We start from the raw sequence: 18,636 nt of genomic DNA, 5'->3' as shown, positions 1-18,636 counted from the left end.
GTAATGCGTAATCAATAGAATCACTATTCTACTATTTCACCGTTTTCACCGGGCTAAAACGTTCTTCTGAAAGATCGGATGGGCTCCCCCTGTTGTTTTCGGCTGGGCACGCTAATGCTTAAAACTAAACTTAAAACGGGAACTGTTTTTACGCAATTAATTTACTAATTGAGGTAGATTAAATTTAAAAACTGCGGACTTCTGGGTTACAGTAAAACTTGAACACGCCAGTGCGTAAAATCACATAGGGTAGTTGATCCATTAGTTGCGCCACTAAGCACAATATAACTTCATTTTGGTTGTTTATTGAGGTATATGCTTCAATTAATGCTTGTGGGATATAAATTGCTCAAATACAAGGTATTTGTCACAAGGCAAGACAATTGCTTTCGTTGTACGAGAAGCTTTATAAAGAAAAAATGAATTTTCCGATTCAATTATATTGTACCAACAATTGCGCTAATGTTTCCTTAATTAAGTTTGATGCTCCTTTAATTGTGTTATTCCATATATATTGCTAGGTTGCTAAGTGAAAAAACATCGTAGCAAAACTATAGATGAGCGCCTATAGTTGTGCGCTCCAACTGCGCGTTGGATTTTGGAAAATTGGCATTTTAGCAAATAATGCTTTAATTTTAAATGGTGTAGTCTAACTGCCAATACTTCTAAAAACCTGTTTTATATAATGAATGTAATTATTTTATCTAAAATGCTACGGTGACGAAAATATGCATTAATAATGAATAGTAGCGCAACTATTGGTACTACCACAACTATTGGATCAAGTACCCTATGATGTGTAAAAAATACAAAACTGATTTTTAAAATACTAGCGATAAACTAACGGATTTTTTTTCTTTCTATTTTTCGTTTCAGGTTATGGTAAGTCTGTTCGATGACTGTCAATTACAGAGGTAATTCATGCTATTGTGGATAACTATGGACTTCTAGTTCAGGATATCAGAATCCGGAGACACGAAAAATGACTGGTTACAGAATCACAATAGGCATGTTTTTGTTTAAAAATTTCTATGGTAAAAAGAATAGTGCAGTGTCTGGTATCTGTGGCTTGAATTAGCATTTAAAATCTTTCATCCTAACAATTCAGCATTATCGCCACGGGCTTCCCTAACAAAGCAAGCATTTTCCAAAGAGGATCCTCACAATGAATAGACGAAGTTTGCAGTTGTGTTTCCCTTTTTGACAGTTGAGTGGCTCTAAAGAAAAACCGTGATCTGACGATAGCGGAAACAAACCGGCACGGCGTGGCGTGGCCTAGTTTACCACGACGACGACGACGGACGCTTATCCTTTATTGTTCGAGCGAATTATGTTCTTTACCACGTGCGGACTCCCACTGTATATCTGTGATATGTATTCTTATGATGGCAGTTCCGTGTTCGATAATCAACGAAGAAAAACTGGACTTTCGAACCGCTCCTTTTCCTTCAGAGTTTTCCTTTCTTTAGTTTGCACTTCCCAACTTGACCTGTGTGGTTCGTAAATCTTCGTTCCTCACTACACTTGACCGCACACACCCAGTTCCGAACCAGCCGGTATCGACGAAATGTTGTCCTCATTTTTATTTTGCCGACGGTGCGTTGCTATGCTGCTATGTAATCGAGCATAAATGGGGGGGAAAAGATGGAAGTTTGTCGATTCTGCCGTTCGTTGTTGGTGTGGTTACAACGACGAGTCACAGCGAGAACTTATTTTTTTATTGCTGACGAGTCCGACTATTTCGTGTGATAGATGGCGATAGTGCAAATGACGATGAAGTGAAATGTCAATATTGCTCACCCTCTATCGGACGACCACGATGATGACCTGTTGTGAAGTGTCCCCATTTGAGACTGAATTGGAATGTGCCACCGGGATAGAGTTACCTCTTCTATTCGGTATTGGTTCAGTTGAAAAGAAACCCATTTGAAAGCGTGGGGAATTTATTTGATTTGGTTAAAAGGAAAATTTTAAATTTGTTTTGTCAGCGAAGTTTCCAAACAACTGCATAGAAAATAACGAAGTTCGACAGAAGTGGTTCGAAAGCTATTGAACCGGACGTGGGTACATCTGTGTTAGATCCAGTTTGCCGTATTCAACCGTAATCATGGTTCAACAAGTTGCCACTCTAAGTTTTATAGCCTGGCTACTTGACACGAAAATGATCTTGTCTTGCCCGAATGCCACCGCACTGAAATTCGTAAACCGCTCTGAACCGAAACCGACACATCCCACTCACTCACTCGATCCCGAGGGCCGACGGGAAAACTATCCAAGAAACTGAATGTTTAATATTTCATCATTTTTCACCATAAAAAGAATCTTGAAAGTACATTAAATCATATTTTATCGCGTGGTTTTTCCCTCCGACGCGGCCGACGACGGCTGACGGACGGCACGTTAGTCCTGTTTTGAAAAGTGCCAGACTATTTCGCACTTGGCCGTCACGCCGCGCGCCGGGACGTTGGATTAGCGCGCCAAGAAGCTGCAGCACATCCGGAGGAACGGTGACGGACGATCCGTTCGTTTTCTGTATAAATAGGTTTTTGCCTCGGAAATTAAGTCGTACTTGTGGTCAATACTCACTGCGGTCGTATAATTTTTAAGCGACTTTTTACGGATTTTTTTTTGGAATACCTATTCATTTGGCATTCATTTTCTATAAATTATTACTACACTTATTGTCAATTTTACTTGGATTACGAATAAGAGTTAGATTTAGAAACTTTATTTCAGAGGTGTTCAGTCTACGGATGGTCTCCACCTGTTCATTTTTCTGTCACATTTCACATTTTGTCCCATTTTTTTCCTTTATATCCCGGGAAAAAGAGGTCATTTGACGTAATACTCGTTTCCTCTATTAGTTTTCTTTTGTTTTTCTCGATATTCTTCTTTTCCCTTTTGGTTTCTCTTGTTTTCTGTTCCGTTTTCTTTTCTTATCTCGTTTCTTCCTTTTCTTTCTCGTTTTTCCTTTTTCTTTCTCTTAATTTCTTGTCTCATTTTTCGCCAAGACCGTTTTCAAAACCGTTTTTCCTCAGTCTTGGTTTTTGCTTTCTATTCGGTAATTTTTTTCTTTCCATTCCCTTTACCTATCTTTATTCTTTATCGCATCTGCTTTATAGGTATTGTTCTTGAATGTATTTGAAGGATTTTTTTGAATCCAATCAGATCATGATTCTATTGAGATTTGCTTTAAATTATTAAGGTACGCTTACTCTCGACTTTCGTTCTTGACCTCTCATCATTTACCTTTCGTTCCGTTTTTCATATTTTATTTTGCGTCGTTATTGTTAGAAGTTAGAAAAAGACTAAAACTGTACCCGAAAGGGAAAACGAGCAAAAGAATAACAGAAATGGAGTGAAAAATAAGTAAAAATGGGACAAGAAACGCAAAAAAATGAAAAAGGAACAAGAAGAAAAGTGATATGAAAAAAGAAAAACGAAGTCATATCATGAAAGGAAAAACAGAGCGAAAAAAGAGAAAGCGAAGCAAAGTAAAGGAAATTGGAAAGAAATATAAGAAGAACGTTAGAAAACAGAAGAAATATGAGAGAAAAGAAAGAATAGCGTTAAAGAAAACAAAAAAGAAAATAAAGACAAATTGGAAAACAGAAAAGGAGAAACTACGGGAGCAGGAAAACGGAAAAAGCAGGAAAACGGGAACAATAAAAGAGGAAAATGAAATTTGAAAACGAAACACAAACCCGTACCGTTTTTCACTTTTCTGTCCCGTTTTTCACTTTTCGCCCTTTTCAGTTTTTTATTTACCTCTTGTTTTTCTGTTTTCTGTTCCGTTTTTCACCTTTTTCCTTCCATTTTCTCTTTTTCTGAACTATTTGCTGTCTGTCACAAGCGAAAAGAAAAGAACGTGACAGAACAGGAGGAAAAACACGACATTATTTAAGAGAACCAAACAAAAAAAGTGGTAGAAGGGGGCAAAAAATAACAGAAAACGAGTAAAGAAAAGAGGAGAAACGGAAGACGACAAACTAGGGAAAACAAGACAAGCGAGAGAAGAACCTAAGCAAAGAAAAAGAAAAAAAGTGACAGAAAAGGTGGATAAATGAAAAAGAAAAAAGGAAAACGTGACAAGAATGTGAAAATGGAATAGAAAACAAGAAAAGGGATAGAATGAATGACGAGACAAGAAAAACTAAGAGACCGATGGAAATGGGTAACCAGATAGGATGGGATGGGAAAATTGGACAGAAAAAGAAGAAAAGTCAAACAGGAAAAATGGACCACAGAAAAAGGTAAAACGAAAAGAGAATAGAATAGAAGACGAAAAACAAGAAGGAAGGACATGAAAATATTTCGAGAGAGAAGAAAACGGGAAAGAAAAATACTAAAAAACGATTGAAAAAGATGACTGAAAATAAGAAAAAACAAAACAAGGACAGAAAACAGCAATGAAACAGGAAACACGTGACAGAAAAAAGTAAAACGAGAGGAAAAGAAGCAAAATGTTCAATTTCAAATCCATTTTCAAATTTTCTACTCCAATCTCGAAAGAGAACTCGAAAAAGCTAGATAGATAGCTAGATAAATCCATAGATATATAGATGTGATTTTTCATTTGATATCCCATTTGACGTTTTTGTCTTCTTTTTTCTCATTCTGTCCCATCTTTCGTTTTCTCATCATTTCTCTCTCGTTTTTCCTTTTTTCTCTATTTGCTGTCCCAGTTTTCACTTTTCGTCATTTTCAGTTTTTGATTTACCTTTTGTTTTTCTCTTTTCTGTTCCGTTTTTCATCTTTTTTCTTCCATTTTCTCTTTTTCTGTACCATTTGCTGTTTTCAGGAGGCCAGGTTTTGCTCTCTCTCTCTCTCTCTCTTCTGCTTTTGCAAAGTGGAGCGCAGGTGTAGCTGAAATATCCTAGTTTTATCTTTTTCTTTGTATCTAGACTCTCCCGTCTCATCAAGTTCCAAGTACGATGGCTTTTTTAAAGCCATCGGTTTCAATATTCCATAGAAATCAATTCGCATTAGCTGTTCGCATCAGCCCCCAGAACAAACGAAAAACAGCCAGCGTTGCTGTGAGCAGACATTTTACTACCTACACACTCGCAAACACACAGTCTCGTAGCGTCTTTCTGCATAACCACTCACGAGGCAAACAACTCGTGAGCAGCCAGCTGCCCGTGAGGGCTAGCGGTACACTGGGATACAGATGTTGCAGTACTTTTGGTGTTCTTCTTCATTTTACGCCCTCGATTTTACACGCGGGTGGAAGTGCGAGTCCTTGCGAGTGATCGGTATCAGTTGCTCAGGCTGTAATGACGTGCGAGAGCGACCACCGTGGCTGTTAGCTAAATACACACTCGCAGAAGTCGTTGCAGTGTGCATGAATAAACAAGAGCGGGAGCGGGTGGAAAGGATTGCTTATGTCGGCCTATTTATTAGAACGAGTACGCGTGCGTGAGAAAATTAGTCCACACGAGTGTGGGCTTCGCAACGCTGCTCACAGTCAACCGCCAATTCTTTTGAATAATTACCGGTTTCTTGAAACCCAAGCCCCCCCCCCCTTGAAAGCGAAGAATGGCGTAGGCGTATGAACCATACACTGCAGGCACTACTGGGAACGATTCTCAAAGTACACTCGTCGAAAGTAGGGAAAGGAGTACAATGGGTCGGTCGGTCACGTTGCAAGAATACCGGATGACCGTGCAGTGAATCTGTTTTCTGCTAGACCTTCATCGGCCTTGAGGGCCCCATACAAGTACGCCTATGTTGGGTTGGAAACGAATAAAATGTTGGCGGGTCATTCAGGTCGAGCGACAAGCCCAACATCTTCTTTCGCCTGCTTGGTTCGTGGCGCTCATACACAGGCGAGAATGTTGAGCAAACATGAATTCACCAACATTTTCGGCCAACATGTTCGTACGTGTATGAAGGCCTCAAGAAATAGAGAGACCCAACTTACTAGATGGCTCGACCAGGTTAAAGCCGATTTGCTTGTGTCGAGATGGTCAGCGAATTGGCGGCAAAAAGCCCAGGACCCAATACAGCTATACAGCGAAGAGTAACTCTAGATACACCACTTGCCATCCCGGTTTTATGCTGCTAAAGGAGAAGGAAGAAAGTTTTACATTAACCACTTATTTATTTAATGCTACAGTTTTTTGTAATGTAGGCGAAATGGCACCCCCTCGAAGTGGCGCTCCAAGCAACTGCTTGTTTTGCTTAAGGGAAGCGGAGGCCCTGGCTCCAACTACACCGACAATACTGTCGATAAAAACTAAGCACGCGTGTAAACAGAACAAGCATGTAGTCTGCTGAAAGGATGTGAAATCAATCACATCTATCTATCTATCTATATACATAAGAGCCTTGTCTGTAGCCAAAACGAGGGGCGCGATATGTATTTTCGTAGTAATAATCGCCCACATTAGGCAAACACTCAAACCAATCATACCAGATTACATACAAGACAAGCAAAAGTACCGTAGTTGCATCTTTTAGAGTTACATATCGTTAGCGTTACATAGCGTACCTCAAATTTGCTCTCAATTAGACGCGAGGCGACGCGCGCGGGTAACAGCTAGTCATGTATAAATTTCAGCGCACTTCAAACCGGCAATCTTTTCGAACCTCTTGATTCCGAAATCAAAAGACAGTACATACATGGCGACCGTGACCATTTGTGACATGCCCATGGCAACGAAACAATGTACATTCGAAAAGCCTACGGTCATCATTAACTTGTCGAATTTCATGAATAGTTTTCGAAAATGTATTCCCAAAAACAATACCTACATACATTTTCATTAGCAGAAATATAACTTCGAATGTGAAATCTGCTTTTCGACTTAAAAGCAATTTTTGACGAAGACTAATTTCCTTCTAATGTAAACTGAGCGTCAACTTTCCTCAGCTTCTCAGTACAGAACTTCCGCTTACACGCGTGAGAGTTTCGTCATTTTCCCCCGCCGCTGCTGTTCCTAGGACAGCACCCTGTGCACCCTGCACCCCACATCCTGATCCCGAAATCAGATCCCACCGAGAAACTTCCACACACACGTATGACACATGTGCGGTGCACGATGGAAAGTATTACGCAAATGGAATCGAACCGACCGAAGACCGAATTCGAAATGGATTCGCTTGATTTCCGAGGAGCGGCAGCGGCAGCGGCGGTGGCGTTCAGCGGGAACAACTTTTGACTTGACTGAAACGAATCACCACACTAAATACATAAATAAAAATACAGTACACATGGTTGGCATTGGACCGGTCGGTGGAGAATCGGCACGCGGAAAAGCGATATTTTTCCCCACCGTCTATTCGGAGCATTCCGCACGGCGGTTTTCAATTTCACCCGCATCAATTGACGGGCCGGGCCAGGCCGAAAAGGAGCACGTGCGACCATATACGTGGAAGGTGGTTGTGTAAAATTTCGTAACCTTACTTTAGTGGCGGGCGACCGGCCGGCATTGCCCAAAGGGACGTCGTCGTCGTTCCGCGATGCATGCGATGGAATTATAAATACTGAATTGATTTTCCATTCCAAACAGTTTGAGGAAAGTCCGACAGCGGTTTAATGCAGTCATCATCGCCATCATCGGACTCCAGCCAGTCAGTCAGCGGAACTAAAATTAGAATCTGACCTAAAGCCGTAAAGCGCGGAACCATCAAGAGTGTGGCATAATGTTTCGACATTGTGTTTCTACCTGCGGAACACCGATTTACCGATTGCTGTAAGAAGGTGTAGCGTACATAATCTTTTTGAGGGGTAAGTCGCGGGGTCTGTCTGCCGACATTTCAGGTCAAGTTGAAATTTGATACAAGCCAGGACAGGACTGCCACCTATCAATGACATTGAAGACCAACGAGTATTGGCATTTCATTGTTGGAAGAAACATTCAACTTTGATAGATAGTTTTCACTTACACTTTTGCTTTAAAGGTTGGCTGAAAACATTATTACTAGATTCAATTAATTTGATTAAATATGATCAAATAGAAAGAGTTTTTTATTTATTGAGCACTATTGTGGTAGATGAATAGTGAAATTTAACGACCTTCCAATTGTTCCCCTATAAACCCAATTTACGTGAAGTGAATCGTTCAATCCACGAGACGGTGCGAACGGCTGGCATAGCAAAAGTAATTTCATTGCCTCTGGCACAGTTTGAAAAGAACAAATCAATACAATGTTCGCTGGTTCATAGTTTGCTTATAGAACCACAGGGTTATGGATTGCTTTTTTTACCAACCATAACATCTTGTTTTTTTATGAACAACAGCTGTAACTGTGTAGAGAATTGTAAATTAAACAGTTCTGTAGGGAACAAGCTCCACTTTTCCACCAACTCTGAACTGAGCCCGGAGGCGATTGATCGAATCACGTCTTCAATCAAGGCGAAACACAATTCCAATAGCTTGTTAGGAACGGAAGATAAAAAATCACATTGTACGGCAAAAATTAATACAGAAGCAAAAAACAACACAGTACGACAGTTTGATTAATTTACGACCTGCCCCTCGACGCTACCAGAGTGCACACTAATTGAACGATATCTTCCACACAAAATCTCCTCCCATTTGGCAGCCCGCAACAGGCGATTCCTTCGGTGGGGGGCAAATCCTACTCTTACTGTAATAATGAATTTGCGACAGTTGAGGAAGAATTTTTACAATATGTTCATTAACATTCTTTTTTGATGCTGCAAAAAAAAACGCTCTCATTCTACCCGTATGACACTTAGCTATAATATTACTGATTCACTCTTTCTAATATATGGTTGATTCGCGCAAAGCGTCTGTTATTTACGGAAGTCAAATAAAATTTACCACTTAGCATGCATGCAATATAACCCTCGGGGATCGTATATCATGACGATAGTCACGATCAGTGAATGGCACAGCATCAAGCAGAAGCTGAAGCTGAAAGTAAAAGTGGAAAGAATGCACTGAAGCCCGCCCGCCTTTACTTACTTACATATGGGCAGATTTGCAAACGGATGCAGTTTCATCTGACACCAGCAAGGCCAGGCCAGGCCAGGAGTTGATAAATCACTTTGCCTGTTAGCCGCACTTCAGTCGTCGTGATCAATTTCCGTCGGCGACAAGTGGCACCAGTCCCGCGATGATATGCGCCGATCGGAATATGAATTGCGCTTTGTTTACTAAGCACAGGAATGTACTGGTCAATTGTCAGTTGCACTGGAAAAATTATTGTTGCCAATTTGTCTTACATTGATTGTTTTGATAGTGTACATTTTTATCAGAAAACAGCTTGAAATTTGTTGCGAGATGGAAGGTAGATGTATTGAACCAATTACAAAATACAACATTTAGTCACAGAGAACCGATATTCATCTTGATCCCGCAGGTTGCGTAATACCCAAAACCGTCACATTGAAAGTATGTGGTAATGCTCCCAGAACGTGGCACTTGTGTCGCCAATAGAACGCTTTTTAAGAGCTTCGATTGCTCATCAAAAGTCGTCTCAGAAATCGCAAATCCCTTTCGACCTGATTGAGCCATCTTGCACATTTAGGCCATCTGTTCCTAGTGCCGGTGGGATTGTTGAAGAAAACTGTTTTCGTTGCACTGTCGTTCGGCATCCTTATGACGTGTCCGGCCCACCGTAGCCTACCGACTTTCGCCAGCGCCAGCGGTACGATGGGAATCTCTCCCATCAGTGTCTGTAGCTCGTGATTCATACGTATCCGCCACTCTCCGCTTTCAGTTTGTGCTCCGTCAACTATCGTCCGCAGTATGTCCTCCAGTCACAGTCACAGCTTCAACCCAATAAACATTTATGCGCTGATTAAACATTTTAGCAGCCAAAAAACACTTGTTAAGCAGTTATATCGCCTCTGTGCGCCTTGTTTCCAGCTTTGCGCAAATTGGTTATTTAAAAACGCACAAAAGCCTCTATTAAGCTACATTACAGCTTCAAAGCAGCTAGAGGCAAGCCCGTAGCTTGACTTAGATATTTAAGAGCTTGAAAAACGTTATTATTTCTATAACTAAACCAAAGTTCAGCCACAGGTTGAATAAATTCAGCTAAAAAACGTTTGATCAGCCTGAAATTGTTACTTGGGTAGCTGCTTTCAAAGCTGCAATGGAGCTTAATAGAGGCTTTTACATGTTTTTAAATAAGCAATTTGCGCAATGCTGTCAATTCTATTTTTAGAACTATTTATTTATTTATTTATTTATTTATTTATTTATTTATTATTACAATAATTTATCTGAACACTGTTCTTAATAAATGGATTAGCATCAAATTCATAGAATACTAGATCTCTTAAGTTTCGTCACAAATCGCTGTGTAGTTTCATTAAAATCGAAAATGTCGTCAGTCAATTCAAAAGTCCTAATGCAGGCGGTAATGGGTCCTTGATAACCAAACAACGTACGATGATAATTGGTTTGTAACAGGCCAGTAGAGCGAAGGGCACGTTGTGAAGCACGGAAATTTATGCGAGACAAAAGCGTCGGCGAGTCAATGTCACCATTCATCAGTTTCGCAATAAAAATAGCCTGATGCAGTTTCCGACGGCGCTCGAGCGTATCGATACCCAGTAGGCGGCAACGGTCTGGATACGGTGGTAGATTAACAGGATCGCGCCAAGGAAGCTCACGTAGCGCAAGTCGGACAAATCTTTTCTGGATACGTTCAATCCGCAAATTCCAAGACAACTGGTGAGGGAACCAAACCAAATTGCAGTTTTCCAGAATTGGACGAACAAAAGAGCAATAAAGAGCTTTCAGGCACTGTGGATCCTTAAAGTCACGGGAAATTTTTGAGATAAAACCAAGTTGACGTGCGGCTTTCGATATCAGAGTGGCATGGTGTAAGTGAAAAGTGAGCTTCGAGTCAAGAACAACACCGAGATCAGTTACAGAGTCGACTCTCTTTAGCTTCAGTCCGTCCACATGATAGTCAAACAATATTGGGTTTAAAATACGGTGAAACGTTATAACTTCACATTTGGCAATGCTGATCACGAGCCAGTTCCTCCGACACCAGCCAACGAAATCATTTATCAAAGTTTGCAGACGACGACAATCTTCCGTGTTTCGAACTCCTAAATATAATTTTAGATCATCAGCGTATACCAATTTGCAGCCAGAAGGTAGTAACAGCGTGACGTCGTTGAAGTACAGCATGAATAACAAGGGGCCCATGTTACTTCCCTGCGGCACTCCCGAACTATTGGTAAACTGCGAAGATGTACATGCACCGACTTTAACGCGTAAGATTCTTACGTAGGTATGAACTTAACCATTCAGTGAATCGGCAAGAAGCTCCAAGTCGCGAAATTTTACGCAGAAGTATACCGTGATCGATATGATCGAAGGCGGCTTTTAGATCAGTGTAAATGACATCAATTTGTGCTTTCTGTTCCATTTTCGAGATACACGATGAAGTAAACTCCAGTAAATTGGTACATACAGAGCGACCCGGCACGAATCCATGTTGGGAAGTAGAGATGTAATTCTTCGTCCGGGAAAGAATGACGCCGCTAACTATAATCTCAAATAGTTTAGAGCCAGTCGATAGGTTAGTGATGCCACGGTAATTTCTGACGTTCTGCCGGTCCCCAGATTTAAACACCGGAAACATAAAAGACTGCTTCCATATTTCGGGGAATTTTCCTTGTGCAAATGACTTGTTGAAAATTAGACACAGTGGGTCTGCCAGCGCATTAGCACATTTATTAAAAACGACAGCAGGTATTCCATCGGGACCCGCCGAGTATGATCGTTTTAGTTTCTTTGCAGCTGCCAAAAACATGTCGGAGGTTACTTCAAAAACAGTCAAGTCAACTAAACTGGTTGGCACATCCGCTGCTGCAATCTCGGCTTCTAAGTCGGAACTAAAAACAGTTTTGCAATGCTTTTTCAGTCGCTTAATCAACGTCTCATCAACTTTTATGCAGCCAAAAAATAATCCATTTTTAAATTAAAAAAAAATTGAACGCGTCATACTTATATTTTTATATATTTTAAATTTTTAAATTTTGAATAACTTGAATTTCGTATATCGTATATCTCTCGGAAATTGAACCGCCATCTTTCGATCCATAAGCACTCACCGTATGATCCGCCCCATCTGCATCTACAGAACAGACAGTGAAAATATCTTTACACTTGAACCAGTCAATAATGTCGATAACTGACATATATTGTTGCTGCCAGCCAAATTGCGAAATTCTACGATCTTACAGTATGTGTGCTGTAAACCGAATGAAAGTTTGGTATTAGTTTGTAAAGCCACTTTAACACCCTTAAGCAGCTTTGAAGTAGTTTGAAAGCTGTGAGCCTAGTAAAAGCCTCTACTGCTTTATAAAGCCACATTAACACCTTAAAGCAAACGTAAAACGGTTTGATGTTTATGGCTTTAGAATGGTTTAGAAGCAGATTGTTAAGCAGAAAAATCCGCTATAAAGCTTGTTTATCAGCTTTGGATGAAAGCTGGTTTGAAAAAACTTAAAGTAGCTTAAACATCGCTTGGTCAAACACCATTTGAGTGCTTACTTTATGCAGCTAGGATCGCCTTACACCAACTCGTAAACAGCAATTGCTCTTGCTGTTGGTTTATGGCGATCTAGTGTGCAAGATTTTTCAAAAACAGACACTGATGAAGCCTGCAAGTCGTAGGCGAAATACGTATCTGTCACGAATAAATATAAACAGTAGAATTTATATTTTAAATGCTTGGAAAGTTAAAAAAGTTCAGAATATGGCGGTTCAATTCCCGAAGGATGACGACAGGCATTTTTAATTAGCTTGCATATACGAATTCAAGTTATTCGAAATTTAAAATATAGCATACGACGCCATAGCAAAATAAATATGACGCTTTCTATTTTCTTTTTAATTTAAAAATAGTTTATTTTTTAGCTGTATAAAGGTTGATGAGACGTTGATTAAGCGACTGAAAAAGCATTGCAAAGCTCATAAACATCTAAATTTGGTGATTTTATCAAGCTTCGGGCTTGCTAACAGCTGCTTTCGAAGCTACAATGGAGCCTAATAGAGGCTTTTGCGCGTTTTAAAATAACCAATTTGTGCAAAGCTGGAAACAAGGCGCACAGAGGTTATATAAAGAGCGATATAATTACTTAACAAGTGTTATTTCTGCCTCAAACGAAATAGGTTGTATAAGTTCTCCAATTTCGACTGAATAAGTATTGTAGAATTGTTTACATAAATTTTATTCGATGCATATTCAGCTATGGTTGACTAATAATGGCTGCTAAAATTTTTAATCAGCGCATAAATGTTTCTTGCGAGGGCTTTTTTATTATGATGACAAATCGTTTATTCAGCTAGTATAGCACAATTATTGAGAATATTGGCGGGTTGTGGAGAGGTTGAAGATGCGCCTAATCTGCTTGTGACACTATTATGTGAAGCAGCTGATTTACAGCGCATTCGTTGGCTGCTTAAACACTTATGGAATACAGAGGGCTTTGCTTAAATTTATTCAGCGTGTACCACGTGTATTCAGAGTTAAATCTGCTGTAACCAAATCAGAAGCATTTTTATTCAGCTTCAGTGTTTGTTGGGAAGTCCATAAAGAATCACCGGTCTGAAAAGGGTTCAGTACATTGTCAGTTTCGTACAGTGGTGTATGCGCCGCTAGACCTCTTTACTAGTGTTGTTGTCCGCGGTTACCAGCCCCGTATTCATCTACCACTTCCAGTTCGTCGCTGTCAACGGTCCCCGCCCGTGCGTGTATTTGAACCTGGAAGCTTTTAATTTTAGCCAAACTCTCCTAGACTTCGCCTTCAGTCTGGCGTAGATTTCCTCCGCCGTCGCTAAGTTGCTGGCTATGATATCAAAGTCATCTGCCTAGGAATTAGCCACCCTTAGTGGAAATTGTGTCTCTGATCCCCCCCTCATGAGCGATGTTGAATAGCATGCACGATTGTCCCAAAGGGACTCTCCGGGATGCGCACAAAACACATCACTCGATCCAATGTAGTTTTGATCAGTTGCGTCAGTTTATCCGGATAACTGTGTTCGAGCGTTATCTGCCATAGGTGGTCTCGATCGACTGTATCGTATGCTGCTTTGAAATCCAAAAAGATGTGATGCGTGGGCACATTTTACTCCCGACATTTCTGCAAGATCTATCAGATGGTGAAAATTTGGTACGTAGTGGCGCTAGCCCCCATGAAATCCGCCTGATGATTCCCTACGAAATCTTGTGCTATCGGTGACAGTCGGCGTAACAGGATCTGGGAGAGTACCTTGTTGGAGGCATTTACCAGCGTTATACCGCAATAGTTGCAGTAGTCGAGCCGGTCAGCCTTTTTGTAGATGGGACAAACCACTCCTGTCCATTCCTCCAGTAGCTTCTCCTTCTGTCCTCTTGCCAGCTGGGAAATTATCCTGTGTTGAACCCCAGAGTTGCTCGGGGTTTGTTTATAAAGTTGTGTCGGTATGCGGTCCTTACTAGCGGCTTTCTTGGTCTTTGGCAACCTGATTTCTTGTTCAACTTCTTGGAGATCAGGTGCTGGGTCATTACTATCTACCATTGGTAGCAAAGCAAAGCTTAGGTGCTACATTCCGTTATCGAAACTTGACCTTCTGTTTTTATACGACAGACTTCGCAGCCAGCTGTTAGAGTGCAGGACAACTGCAGGGCCAGTTGCTACGATCCTATTTACCATTGGTACTCCTAGCTTAATTTCCGTTTCACCTCCTTTTGCAACTTCGTCATTGAGGTGTTCATCGAAAAACTGCTTCCAGCAGAAAACAAAAGGTGAGGAACCCGATCTTTCAGAAGAACCTTTTGGCCCGATAAAACGGGGAAATCGAAGAATAGCGAATCTATTGATTACTTAACATCAATAGCGGCCAATTAGGTTGATAACTTCGGACTTTCGGGTGCGGGAGGTTTCTTGAAATTTTCATGTTATTATCACAGCATTCTGACCATGCGATCAAGAGTTATAATTTTTTAAAAACAAGAATTCTGGAAAATTGCGAAAATTTCTGTAATTGTAACATATCTGAATTGAAAAAATGTTACACATGGAAAACAAAAAAGAGAAATTGGACTATTTCATAGCTGGCGCTCCTCCAGTGTTGAGTGTACTTTTATGAAAAAATAGTCATTAACTTGATTGCATCGTTTTCACGATGCCTGGACTGGAAGTTCTACATGGAAATAGCTATTCTGTACCCTTTTTGTCTCTTAATGCTACCATTTTTCCGTCTTTCCTGTCACGTTTATTCGGTTTTTGGCTCCTTGTTTTGTCGTTTCCTTTCGGTTTTACCTTTTTACCTTTGTTATACTATAACAAAGGTTTAAAAATTGGTCGAAAAACACGAAATTGATCCGAGGCCCGGAGGGCCAAGTCACATATACCAATCGATAGGGTTCGACGATTTGAGCAATGTCTGTGTGTGTGTGTGTGTGTGTGTGTATGTATGTAATGATTTTTTCTATCGCCTGTTTCTCAGAGATGGCTGAACCGAATGGTTCGCTATTACTTTTGTTTGAAAGGTGTTATTGTCTAGTAAATCACTATTGAGTTGTTTCGTGATACGACGTTTCGTTTAAAAGTTATAAGCAAAAATGTGAAAAATACGTGACACGGGTTTCTTCGGAACTACATGACCGATTTCAACGATCTTAGTTTCAAATGAAAGCCCTTATTAAAACTAAATTGTTCAGGAATTTTTAATTGAAAACAAACAAGTAGTTTAAAAGTTATGCTTAAAAAACCTGTTTTGACAAGGTAATAATTATCGCCTGTTTCTTAGAGATGGCCAAACCGATTTATGCGCTATTAGTCTGATTTGAAAGATAATATATCTTAATAGATCACTATTGAATGGTTTTTTAATTGGACGTTTAATTTGAAAGTTATGAGCAACCGTATACACCACACCAAAATTAACAATAATTTATAATGATTTTAACCAAGATAATTTACCTAATTTCAATTATTTTAATATCAACCGAGAGGTTTTGACACTACGAATATATATGCAAAATTGCATAAGAATTGGTTTCACCGGTTAAAAGATATTAACCCTCGAACACTCGCCTCAACTTTTGTAACACAGTTACTCGCGCGCAAAATAGCCCCAAACCAAAGAAAACGTGTGCACTAGAGTTTTGACTGGGAAAACTTGGTTTTAGGTTTATCGAACCTTTGGAAGAGTTTCTTGAAATTGAAAGCTCTATCGTCTGGTGGAATTTAAATTTTGATTAATCCCCCTAAAAGTGAAATAACAAAAATATTTTTCTTCAGTGTCAATATAACACATTGATGTGTTCTGCAAAGTTATAGAGCATATTATTACAAGAAATTTTGCTAAAGACAGTAACCTTCTATCTCTGCAGCGAAGATAGAAATATCTTATTTATTGTATATGAATTTGTAAAATCAATTTTTCTATTTTTGCTCATTTTGTAATTGTTGTATGACTTTTTCATGTACTACAAAATTGTACAAATAGTAAAAATACACAACTTTGCTGAAAATAGTATACCTGTATGTTTGCTTGTTTAGGATCTGTGGAACTTTGATTATAAAAAATACCCTAATTTTGACTCCGCATTACTCGACTACCAGCAGACGGATACATTTTAAACATTTTACATTTGCTGATAGTTTTGCTGCATAAATTTTCCCAACAATTTAAATTATTAATGCATTGAATAATTATGATATTTTGCTCACAGTAAGTTTGTTGAAGAATATACGTTAGTTAAACTACGATTTGTAACTTTATAACAATATGGCGTTGAAAACCCTACACGTGTTGTATAAAATACAACAGCGTGAGTTAATAAAAATTGATGAAAATTATTTAAAGAAAACTCTATTGATGTGATTCAAATAGAATGGCATTACAGGAAACTATGCATAGTTCAAAAACCTATAAACTAGATCTTTACTAGACAATGTATATGCTAAAGGATAAGATTTCCACTTACAACTTACTTTTATTTGCATTTACTCAGATTAATAACAACTTACTTATCCTTACTCGGCAATTTCATGAAAAAAGGATCTATCAAAATTTAAAAGTGTTCCTATTTTGTTCAAATTTTGAAAACTTATTCAATTTTCAAACATTTTATGTAAACCAACGCACTACGCAACGATAACCAATAGATGAATTATGTTTCGAAGACGTGTCGATTTCTATCTCAAATAGCAAGTAAGACCGTATAACAAAGGTTCCTTTCACCACTAGGTGGATTAAATCGGGTTTTAGCTTCTGTTTTACATTCTCTCTCTCTTTCTTTAGTTCGTTATCTTTTTATTTAGTTCGCTATCTCTCGGTCTTCTTTCTTCTTTTCGTTAGTAAGAGAGAGAGAGAGAGAGAGATGAATGAAATTTTTGGTTTTCTGTTCCATATTGCCTTTCTTGTTTCGTTTTTTTATATTCTTATGCCTTTTGTTTCCTCTGTCTCTGTTCCATTTTTCCTCTTTTTCTGTCCCGTTTTAAACCATTTTCTTGAGTCCTAATTGTTCTATTCCGTTCTTTGTCTTTTTTCTTCAGGTTTTTTTTGTTTCAGGGTCCATTTTTAGTCTTCTTTGCTATCTCATTTTTTTGTCATTTTCGGTTCCGTTTTGACTTTTATGTTTCCTTTGTTTCCTCTTCCTCTGTTTTCTATTTTTCCATTTTTCTACTTTTCCTGTCCAGTTTTTCGCCCTTTTCCTGAGCCCTGGTTGTTCTTTTTCGTTTTTTTCTTCCGTTTTCCTCTTTTCCGGATTTTTCCTTTTTCCCTGTTCCATTTTTTTGGTTATTATCGGCCCCGTTTCAATTTCTTGTTTTTTTCGGCTCCGATTTCCGTCACTGTTTTCGTTTTTTCGTTTATAGTTTTCGTCTATTTTGTTTTTCCTCTTATAATGTGCTGCTTTATTGTGTTCTTTGTGTTTTCCGTTTTCTTTTCTTATTTTCTTTTACTGTCCCGTCCCGTTTTCCCACCTTTCTGTTCTCGTTTCTCCATTTTCCTGCAACCGTATTCTCTCCTTTTCTTTTTCATCAAAATTAGACACGAAGTTTGACACTTGAAATTAAGATGCCATATTTCGTCTCACTCTCTCACACGCTACAGATTCACTTCTTGTTCCGTTTTTCCGTTTTCACGTCACGCTTTCTTGCCACGCCTTCCCTGTCTCTTGTTTTTCCTTTTTTCTGCTCGTTGTTTCCTCTTTCGCTTTTTGTTTTATCCCGTTTTTCGCCCTTTTCAGTTTTGATTTGCCTCTTTTCTGTTCTGTCTTTCGTTTTTCTTCATTTTTATGCCCGTTTTTCCTCTTTTGTAGTCTCTGAGTTACAGAAATTATTTTTTATAATAAATTTTAAAACGAATGTGGCGCACGCCAGTGATTAGGCTTTGTTTATAGGTTTGACTGATGGTCTATGCATGAGTTATATGCCGAAAAGTCGATTGGATATATACTTGTCAACCAACTGGCATCATTCCGTGTACCAATACAATTCGGGTCAATGGTTTAGTTGGCCCTTTCCCACAAAACTAACAGAAAGCGCATCTTTCGAATTCCATTTCCTAGAAAACATATGTTTCAAACACCCTTTAAGTATCGCTTAGCATAAAAAACACTATGCTGACGAAGACAGGCGGTTACAAACGAATTGTCACAGTTTGTTTTTGGTCTAGTTTCGCAGCCCTTGTACTGTAC

General features: G+C 39.3%; 1 protein-coding gene across 1 annotated transcript in view; it reads left to right on the top strand.

The window, feature by feature from the left end:
* Positions 1–18,636, top strand: part of LOC128735284 (synaptogenesis protein syg-2) — a 91,070-nt gene that overhangs the window by 24,689 nt on the left and 47,745 nt on the right. Inside the window, exon 2 of the mRNA XM_053829775.1 lies at positions 877–882. Within this exon, the coding sequence (XP_053685750.1) occupies positions 877–882 (6 nt within the window). The remainder of the gene's footprint in view (positions 1–876; positions 883–18,636) is intronic.

Source organism: Sabethes cyaneus, chromosome 2 (assembly GCF_943734655.1).
Source record: "Sabethes cyaneus chromosome 2, idSabCyanKW18_F2, whole genome shotgun sequence".
Lineage (NCBI taxonomy): Eukaryota > Metazoa > Arthropoda > Insecta > Diptera > Culicidae > Sabethes > Sabethes cyaneus.
The sequence above is the reverse complement of the archived record's forward strand: the minus strand, read 5'-3'. Positions and strand labels throughout refer to the sequence as shown.